Raw genomic sequence first — 11,303 nt, forward strand, 5'->3', positions numbered from 1 at the left:
AGTATCTGAATCTGACTACAATCGCATTCTGTTTGACAGCGATAATTTAGCACCTCATAGGCATGACGTGGATGCAACAAATAAAGCACCAGTACATGATAACGATGTTTTTGAGATGCCATCAATTTCTTCTGAATTTGTTATTTCGGAAATAAACAAATTAAGAGTAAAAAAGGGCACAGGGCATGATAATTTATCTGTAAGACTCTTGAAATATGCATGTAAACTACCAAATTTAATACAGTCACTTGTATACATTTTGAATTTATCAATTGAATCGTGTACCTTCCCTGACGCTTGGAAAATTGGCCGTGTTCAACCAATCTTCAAATCGGGCGATAAAAGTAACCCAAGTAACTATAGGCCAATAACAATATTGCCTGTTATATCAAAAGTAATAGAAAAGGCTGTCCATTCAGAACTCATGTCCTATCTAAGCAGAAGATCGCTATTATGCTCGAGCCAGTTCGGTTTCAGACCAAACCACTCGTGTGAAACGGCTCTTCTTTGTATGATAGATGAATGGTCTCGTAACGTCGACAATAGGAAAATGAATGGACTTATCTTCCTCGATTTACGTCGAGCATTCGACACTGTGAACCATGAACTCCTTTTAGATAAATTAGCAAAGTATGGTTGTAGTGCAAGTAGTCTTAAATGGTTTCACTCGTATCTTGCTCATCGCAAACAGTATGTTTCTGTAGAAAATAATAAGTCGACAATTAAAGATATCAATATAGGTCTTCCCCAAGGGTCGGTACTTGGCCCACTAATGTTTGTTTTATTTATAAATGACCTACCAAAGAGTATTCCAAATGGATCTGTGTTCATGTATGCCGATGATACGACCATATCTGTATCAAGCACATCTAAACACGACATTGAAACACAGCTTAATGAAGTAATGAAGCGAACACATGAATGGTTAATTCGAAACAAGCTTATTCTCAATGTCGATAAGACTAAGACAATGCTACTTGGTTCACGTCAAAGAGTTTGCACATTACAAAATAAAAACTTAGATATTATTATAGACGGAAAATCCATAGCATGTGTAAATGAATATAAATGCCTTGGTGTTATCATTGACTCATATCTAGACTTTAGGAGTCATACAAACAAAGTTGCAAAAGATGTTAAGCAAAAGTTGGGTATTTTGAGGAGACTGAGATCTACCTTCTCCGCTGAACAATTGTCACAGATTTACTGGGGGTATATAGTGCCCCATATTCTCTATTGTTGCAATGTGTGGACAGGGAGAAGTGATGTCAATTACGATATCCTTAATCGCCTACATAAAAGGGCAGCATACTTAATTTCACACTTAACTTGGGAAACCCCGTCCAATGAAGTATTTAATAAATTATCTTGGCCAACATTGGACAAACTCTTTTGGAAATCTGCCTGCTGCACAATGTTTAAAATAATTCATGAACTTGCCCCACCTATACTTTCACGTAGAATTGTACTTCTAGACACCGTACTAATGAGGAACTCTAGACGATCAAATAAACTGATTTTGAGACTCCCAAAATGTTCCACCTCTTTTTATCAAAATTCTTTCCTTTATTCAGGTGCCACAAAGTGGAACAACCTTCCGGACGCTACGCGACTAGAAAAGCGGCCAGCCTCCTTTAAATTACTCCTAAAATGATATAATCACAGATAAGCACATGACATCACTTCTCATACTTACAGCACATGCTACATGTATTGTGTTTTATTAGAAATGTATGATCACTTCCTCGATTTGGTTTTTATCATATGCTATCTTATGCTATTCTTAAGAATATGCCTGACTGGTCAAATATTACATAATTACCTTTGCTCCTGAACTCTCTCTCTGTTTACCTCTGGCCCTTTCTCTCTCTCTATCTCTTTCTTCCTATCTTACCATGTCCTTTTACTTTCTCATTCCAAATCTTATTCTGATGTGTATATATATTTTCTTTACTTATGTTTTCTTTATGTTATGAAATATATGTTTTTTGGTATTTATGCAGAGCCCTGTGGAAGACCAGCGATTTTTAATGAATATTTTAATTGTATATATTGTGTAATTTTGCATATTTGTTTGTATAAAGCTGAACAGGCTACTCTGGATAAAGATGTGAAATAAATAAATAAATAAATAAAATAACGGGGATTTCGTTCCGCAGCATAGTAATGTCAAAATGCTAGGAAACTGGGAACTGGGAAAATATGCGTAAATTACAACGGCTATTCATAACATTTAGAATAACATTCAACTTCACTACCTTAAGTGTTGTCCAAAGTATCATGTCGCAAAATCGATTTGAAAAGAATAGTAATCCACTAAATTCATCAGAACAAAAAACAAAACAGTTGGTCCTGAATTTCTCCATTTCATGATTTTGCCATATTTGATAAATTTCAGTATTCTAGGAACATCAACATTATGGTTAATCTCCGCCTTGATGGTTTTGACTTTATTGGTCAATGAACAATTCCTTATGGTAATGAAATGATGATAATAATGATGATGATGATAATTATAATAATACTGTTGATAATAATAATAGTAATAATGATATTCCTTGAAATGCCACCGCGCTGTAAAGAGTCTGCGGGGCTAAAGCCAGGGTAATAATATCCAATTAAGCGCATAGGGACGCATTTGGCAGTGTTATGCGCTATATAAGAATTTGGTATTATATATTATATATATTGATGATTATAACAATAATAATAATAATGAAGATAATAATAATAATAATAATAATGATAATAATAATGATAATAATAATGATAATAATAATGATAATAATAATATGAGTCAAAGATACAGAAGTATAACGATCTGGCATGGGAACTAAGAAGGACATGGAAGGTGAACACGTAGGTGGTACCAATAGTCATCGGAGCCTTAGGAACTGTGACAACAAGACACAGAAGCTTTCTGGCTGTTCTAGGGGTCGAGATGTCCTTTGAAACGATACAGAAGGCAAACTTGCTTGGAACAGCTCATATCCTACGGAATGTCTTGAATTAGAAGGAGAAGTGAACAATGAGAAGAGGACCCATTTGATAGAATATAGTAACCCTAGATTTCTGGAAGAAGTCCGGTTGCTGTTTAATATACCAACATAACATGAAGTTGTGGACAATGAACACCATAATAATGATAATAATAATAACATGGATACCATGATAATGCGTTATGCAGAAGATAGAATAAATAAAAAAAAATCGTCATCAATATCTATAAAATGAGTTACATGCATTTAAAATTCATTCGGTTTATGGATGACTTCGAGCAATTCACTTAACAGCAAAGTTTGAACGGCATTGTCAAGCTCTGACCTTGTTCGTAGCTTGATTGAACTTATCATTCTACAATTTCAAAACAATAGTGCTTAATTTCACTCATATTCGAAAAAAGTAGTTATATGTGCTGGTATCTTTTTAAATGATTCCCGTTTAATTCATTCTGTAACGGATTCTACTGTCCTTAATAAGTTTCTACCCTTGAACTCGACTATATACTTCCTTAATACGTTATTTAACACGACCAGGATTGAATAGTGCACTGCAAAAACTCCGGTGTTGATTTTACACCAGCCCGAAATCTATACATTGTATATGTCCACACCAGGGAGGTATTGAAACAACACCAGTTTGGAATCAAATCGATGCTGTTTTAATACTAATTGGTGTTTTATAAACACATATCTGGTGTTAGACCAAAACCAAATTGGTGTTGTTTCACACCTCTCTGGTGTGGACATAGATTTCAGGCTGGTGTTACATGTGAATCTACACCGGAGTTTTGCAGTGTGTATATGTCTTGTTTTCTATTTAGTATTATTACCTCAATCAATCTAAAATCAGCACCTGTCAGGAACAACCATCTTCAAGTTGAGGTCCTCATTGACACCGCAGTATATGATTAAGGTGAGAGTGAAAAACTGTACTTTATTTCTTTAATAATAATAATAATAATATAGGGTATGTATATCCACCTTTTTAGGTGCTCAAGGCGCTCCTATATTACCCGGCTAAGCTAGGCGTTCATTGAGCGCACAGCTTTTTAAGGAATTACTTCCTACCGGTACCCATTTGCCTCACCTAGGTTGAGTGCAGCACATTGTGAATCAGTTTCTTGCTGAAGGAAATTACGCCATGGCTAGGATTTGAACCCACGACCCTCTGTTTCAAAGTCCGAAGACTAATCCACTGGGCCACAACGCTCCACAAATACAAAATACAAAATTAATAACAGCATACAATTATTTATACATAGATCATTAAATACTCGGACAAGACATAAACATCATTCATAACAATATAAAATGATTTCAAAGAATCTATAATAAAAAGGTGTCCCTAAATGCCTCAAAAATGAGATCACCAAGAATAAAACGAAATAATATAGAAAATATTCAAGCAGAGTACCGCAATGAGAGGCCAAAACACTAATTGGTGTGACAACAGTCGCACCAAAAGACCTTTGAAGGGAAGAATTAAAAAAAAATACAGAGGAAGCATATTAATTTTCGGACCCAAATTTGCTCGCGATCATCAACAGGCATGATGTAGGTACATTTTTTTAAATGAAATGAAGCATTATTATGTGATTTTCCTTTTAAAGTCAAGTCCACCCCATAAAATCATTGATTTGAATCAATAGAAAATCAAACAAACAAAACGCTGAAAATTAGTCTGACATTTTTAGATTTCGCTTATTTTTCACACAAAACTGTTATATGCACAACTCAGTTATATGCAAATGAGAGAGTCGATGATGTCCCTCACTCACTAATTCATTTTGATTGTTTAAATTATGCAGTAATTCATTTTTTACAAATTTGACAAAAAGGACAAAGTTGGCTTAACCATAAACTTGTTAAAATAATGGTAATTCCTCGATAAAGATAGGTAAGAAGAAAGAATTTGTGAGAAAGGGGTCGATCCACTTCGTGGATTTAAATATAGACGCTATTAAGTACATAGGCCTATAGTTGATCAATCAAATTCAGTATCTGTCACCATAGTCGTTGTCCTTGAGCATAAGTTTGGATATACACTAGGTCTAGATGATAAAAAAAAATCATTTTACAAATGTAAGAGATGTATGACTTACAACAAAACTGAAATAAATCTCGTAAAATCGCTCTGAGTGTGTGTGTCACATATGCGTACACAACCTCATATGAGATATAAAAAAAAGTTCACACCTAGTTACCAATAATGCATATAGCATTTTCATTTATTTGAAAGCAGGATAAAAGAGCATTGTATATTAAATGCCTTGCTCACGGGCATAGCTGCCGCGGCCTGGGATCGAACCCCGGACTTTTTCATGTATAGCCAGGCTCCTTAGACCACTCGGCCACATCACCTCCAGATATCTATTCCCTCACATTTAATAATTCTAGACTCCTTAACCTTCACACAAATACACTACACATCCTACAATCACGATCTCAAGTCAGACGCTCATACCCTCACAAGCACTCACACTCAATATCACGGACGCCCACGAACACACGCACACACACACCCTCACACACACACACACACATACACGACCTCATCTTAGACCCCTCAAGGACGCACACGAACACACACACACCCTCTCACGACCTCATCTCAGACGCCTATACCCTCATACATACACACATCCACATCAACAGCCGTATCCCAGACGCTGGTATCTTCACATATACTGTACGTATACAAAACCTTTCTTTCAAACTCTCATTCCTATATTAACATGTTCTAAGACTACGATAATTAAGCAAAAAACAAATTATCTAGTGTGTATAAATTTCAAAAATTACAAACCAATGGAACATAATTTTGACCTGATATGTGCTTATCATTATCATTTATAACGATCATGTAGGCTGATGATGTGATATAGATAGACAACAATATAGCGTTTTTATTTAGCCCGTTCTCAAACTATTTCTTAGCGCATTATAACTGTATCTGCTGAAGGTGAAGTGCATTACTTCTATCAAAAGTGGTGATTTATGAAGCAACTACACTTTATCACCAATGACCAGTCCTTAAACAATATTATTAGTATAAAGAATAATTATTGTAATCATTATTATCATCATTATAGATAATATTATTGCCATGTATCATTATTATGATTTTTAGCATGGATATCATTACTATTATGACTTATGAGGACTATTAACACCGTCATCATTATCATCAATTTCTTCATCACTATCGAGTGACATATCTCTAAGTGAACCCGGACTTACAACAATTCACTTTGCATTAAAATCAATATAATAATATCGACCAAATTTGACATTTTCAAAGTTCCTAGTTTAGCTGAACTTATCACTCCGGTACTGAAAAAGGCAAAGTGTTTAATCTGTCTCACATTTCGATGAAGAAGCTACGCTTGCTGGTATTCTCGAGTTAATTTCTTTTTAATTCAATATGTACCGGATCCTGCTGAAATAAGTGTTTATCCTTGACCGCGACCTCTTCGTCAAAAGACATGATAAAGAATGACAAATGATTTATAACGCCATCAGGATAAAACAGTGGATCGGTTTTGTTTTCTATTCAGTATCACCTTAATCATTCTCAAGTCAACACCTGCCGTAAAACCCTCTCGTTGAAAAACGATAAGTGCTCATCTATTCTACAATATGGGGTAAGAAATCTTTGTTTAAATGTTTACATTTAACTTTCGACAGAAGTTTAAAGAGTCGTTTACATTTCAAAAAGAAAAAAAACAACAACTGATGAATCAATATTGTATTTAATCAGCACGTATAAGTATTTCTTTAATCTGCTTTTTAAATTATCAAAGGGCTATATTTATTTATTCTTAAATTTTATACGTCGGTATGGTGGTGTAAGAGATTCGAAGAAAATGAAAGCATAATCATTGCAGCATAATATCTAAGCTGCACGTTGTAACAAATAAAACATTTGAAATATTTTACAATTTTTCGGTGAATAATTTTTGTGTATTACAAGAATAATGCATTAAGTATCTTTACTAAATAAGTTTTTAGGGTAGGTTTAGAAGTGCTTTGACAAAGGAAAATATTGAAGGCTCAACAAGTTGATTTTGAATTTATTTTTTCTTACATTCCTACATTATGAAGGTTCACTCACGTTTAACAACTTCCTGCCTGGTAATCAGGGGCGTCGAACCTGGGGGGGGGGGGGGCGCAGGGGGGGGGGCGATCGCCCCACCAATGAATTAATTGGGGGCATAATAGGCGGATCCAGGGGGCCCGGCCCCCCTATTGGCGGAGCAAAAAAAAGATAAAAAAGAGGAAAATAAAGGAAAAAAGGAAAAAGAAGGGAAAAGAGAGGAGAAAAGAGGAAAGGCAAACATAAGAGGAGGAAGATGAGTGAATAAAATAAGATGAGGGGAAGACTTGGAAAATATTTTTTTTAATCTTTCAAGTCGGGATATAAAATTTTCGCTCGCGCTTCGCGCTCGCACTGCGTCTTAGGTGATTTACATATCTTGCTCAATATGGAGCTTAATATATCAAATTTTGAAGTAAAAATACAAAACACATTTCAGCTAGGAAATTGAACTTTCTTTATTTCGTTTGATTTACAAATTTATTTTTAAATAGTGTTCTGTAAAAAAAGGATGTTTTGTGGTCTCAATATTAACATTTTCTGCTTGCGCTGAGCGCTCGCAAATTTGATTTGACAGGTACCTATTATTTTCCTGTATTCCATAGTTCTCAAAATAACCCTATTAGGGTCAGATTGTCAAAACGTATCAGCTAGCGCTGCACACTCTCATATTAATTAATGAGTTATGTATATCTCAATATTAAGTAAAAAACAAACTACTTAAAATCACAATTTGATGGCAGTTTATCAAAAATTTCGGCTCACGATTTCCGCTCGCATTGATAAATCTTAACTCATGACATGCATCTTATGCATAATTACAAAAGTGCTTTAAATGTCAAGTTTTAAGGCCATAATATTAACATGCAAATTTCGCACTCTCGTGCTTATAGGAAGAGAAATAGGAAGATAGTCATCATTTTCATATGATGATATTATGTCCTTATAAAATGTCCCATTCCTAAGTCAAAACTCAAAGTAATAATAATGAAAAATATCAGATCTTTTTTTTTCTGTGATCCATATCCACCTCACAATTTTCCCACGAAGTACTTGCAATACAGAGCTTAAATTGACCCCTTTTCAGATCGGAATATCATATATTTTTAGCTCGCGCTTTGCGCTCGCTTTATTGATTTTCATGATAAGAAAGGAATTTAGAATACCCCAATTCTAGGTCGAAATCTGAAACACACGTTCATTCAGATACGCAGCTTGTTCTCTATTTAAAAATTTAAATCATTATCCAGTTTCAGATCACAATATCAAAAATTGTCTGCTCGCGTTTTGCGCTCGCATTTTTTATATGTAAAAATTTCCAATAACTTACAAAATATGAATGGAGTGTCCAGAATTTTTCCGCTCGCGCTTTGCGCTCGCATCAATAATGTTTAGTTTACATGCTTATCCTTTCCACGATTACAAAAAGTGCTTAGAATTTCCATTATTCAGGTAGAAATGTCAAAATTTTTCAGCTCGCGCTTCGCGCTCGCAATATGTTGAAATATGTAACGTCTTCATGGCTAAGTGCAAGCAGTCCATAACAGGCACGTTTTCGATCAGTTCAAAACGAATATATTTTTTTAGCTCGCGCTCTGCGCTCGCATTATTAATGTAAGGAAGATCCCTACTTACTCATCCTTCATGATTTACAAAACTTGAATAGAGTGTCTCGTTCGGTAGGTCTGAAGCTAGATTTTTTTTGCTCATGCTTCGCATAAATTGTTTAGTTATATACCTATTCTGTTTAGAATTTCCATTCCTTAGGTGAAAATGTCAAAAAAATTCAGCTCGCGCTTCGCGCTCACATTATATGATTACAAAAAATATGTAACGTCTTCATGGCTATAACTGCAAGCGATTCTTTAACTGTACCTTTTCATCATTTCATTGGCTCGCACTTCACCTATTGGCGAAGGCTGGATCCGCCCCTGAGGATGCAAACATGGTTTTGCCCCCCCCCCCTTCCCCAATAATTCTGCATGTCCAAAAATAAAATAAAATTGTAATGTTACACAGAATTCAGCAAGTGAGATTAAAATACACAACTCGTCCTTTATTTAAAATCATGCCCAAAATGTCCGCTTTTCAGATTGGAGTATATAAATTCTGAATAATAGTTTGTGTATTTCTTATGACCGTATAACCATATGACACCCTTACGACCTTTATTTTCATTTTTTTTTTATCACAACAGTTATCTAGCAAGAAGTCATCTTACATGTCTGATAGTCTCAGTAACGATCATGTATGTTGCATCGACAGTGAGGGCGTGCACATCCTGTCCTCATGATTGCTTGATAGGTAAGTTATTTATCATTTATTCACGTTTTATTTTACAAAAATCGATGAAAACGAACAGTGGAGGGTAGTCCGGTTCAGTTTAAAAAAAATGCTTTACAACGTAGCCTTCCACGAAATAAAAGAAACATAAACGTGATAAATGAAAATGGGAACAAATACATAGTAAATGGATAAATAACAGAAGATGAATATAATGAAAATAGATAACATATACACAAATCGTAATTAAAATGAAAATTGAAAACAAACAAAAACACAAATATAGACAAAAATCACAATTAAGTGTGGCTGCACGTGGTATATCCAACCAACCCCTCCCTCCCACATTAGGCCAGGTTGTAAAGTTAGAGCATGTAAATGAAAGTTTTACAAAGTTTTCTGAAGATATTTAAGGACTTAGAGTTTTGTACGGACAATGGTAGTTTATTGAAAATAGAATTTGAAGTGAATGAAAATGATCTTTTTTGTATTCAGATTTAGGGTATGGTATTTGTAGACGATTTCGGGCGGAATGTCTAGTATTATATTTGACATGTGTAATATCTAGTCCGCTGGCTTTATCATTTTAAAATGTTTGCTTGAACGAGGTATGTCAAAATAATCTTTTTGGATGTTAGTATATCTGATGAAATATGGAAAGCCTGTATATCCGGGAAACAATCTTTAAGATCCAGGTGCTCATTACTGCTCGGTACATTCTACCTTAAGAACTGACATGTGTCGTACAATGTTAAATTTTCATTTGAATTTGTTGTGATTATTTGAGTGATAATGTGGTACTTTAAAATCTTTTATACAAATCTAGCTTACTACCCGTTTGAGGGAGACGCTGACGATAGTTCTGGTAACAACCGCAACGGAGCTACGACTGGTGCCGTTACATACACGACTGGAAAATGCGGTCAAGCCGCGTCCTTTGATGGTGCTTCTAAGATTGACGTTCAGGCGTTGAACAACTTCGCATGGGGCACTGAATTCAGTGTGAGTGTGTGGTTCAAACGAACCGGCCAGTGGGGCAACTACCAAGGCATCGTCAATAATGGCTACTACACCACAGGAAGCTGGGAGATCAGGATGGGCAGGGAGAACAGCGGTCAGATGCTGGGCGGTGGTGTCATTACTACCGCTGCCGGCACTACGTGGGACTACAGTAACCTTGTGGCCCAGCAGAACACGTGGAATCACGTGACTATGACGTATGACGGATCAACCTTGAAGTACTATCTTAATGGTGTCCTTCAGACAGCAAACAACCCCAACTGCTGCACCGGTCCCATTCTTACCCGTAACACGCCGGTCACTATTGGTCAAGCAGGTCAAGGGAAATCTAACGAATACTTCTATGGCCTGATTGATGAGGTCAAGATCTACAGCCGAGTGCTCAGCGCCGCTGAGGTTCAGAATATGAAAAACCATCCTTGTCTGTAGAATGCATTGGGTTAACCGGATCTTGACGTATTTGAAAGAATACAATGTTTTTCGTTATTATTCATAGCCGAGTTATTGGTTTAGGGCCTTAACAATTTATCTACTTCTGATGATCATCATTCAATAAATTGAAAAGAAAGTCACGGGCATGATATGTTATTATTTCTCGTATTTTAATTATAACACAGTTTAATGTGTTGCATATTCTCATGTAACGTTTGTAAGGTTAATGTAGAATATTAACCGGAATTCATGAGACTGGGTATAATCATATATACGTAGATGGAAACAGAAACGTTGTGCAAGATGGAATCCATTTCAGATTATTGACGTAATAACCAGTGGTTGTTTATAATCGTAAAAACCTTAAAATCTGTATCCAAACGTTAAGCCAACACATTTTAACATTGCTTTTTTAAAAGATGACGCGGTATAATAATCTGTCTTCATAGAAAAAAAATAAAACACAGAAA

At 35.5% G+C, this 11,303-nt stretch overlaps 1 protein-coding gene across 1 annotated transcript; it reads left to right on the forward strand.

Annotated features, from left to right (window-relative positions):
- The first annotated feature begins 6,536 nt into the window (after positions 1 to 6,536).
- On the forward strand, positions 6,537 to 10,970 carry LOC121412587. The gene is made up of 3 exons (XM_041605372.1): positions 6,537 to 6,646; positions 9,296 to 9,402; positions 10,208 to 10,970. The coding sequence occupies exons 1-3, from the start codon at positions 6,642 to 6,644 to the stop codon at positions 10,828 to 10,830; spliced, it is 735 nt and encodes a 244-aa protein (XP_041461306.1). The 5' UTR covers positions 6,537 to 6,641; the 3' UTR covers positions 10,831 to 10,970.
- Positions 10,971 to 11,303: the final 333 nt, after the last annotated feature.

The sequence above is a fragment of the Lytechinus variegatus genome, chromosome 4 (genome assembly GCF_018143015.1).
Source record: "Lytechinus variegatus isolate NC3 chromosome 4, Lvar_3.0, whole genome shotgun sequence".
Taxonomy (NCBI): domain Eukaryota; kingdom Metazoa; phylum Echinodermata; class Echinoidea; order Temnopleuroida; family Toxopneustidae; genus Lytechinus; species Lytechinus variegatus.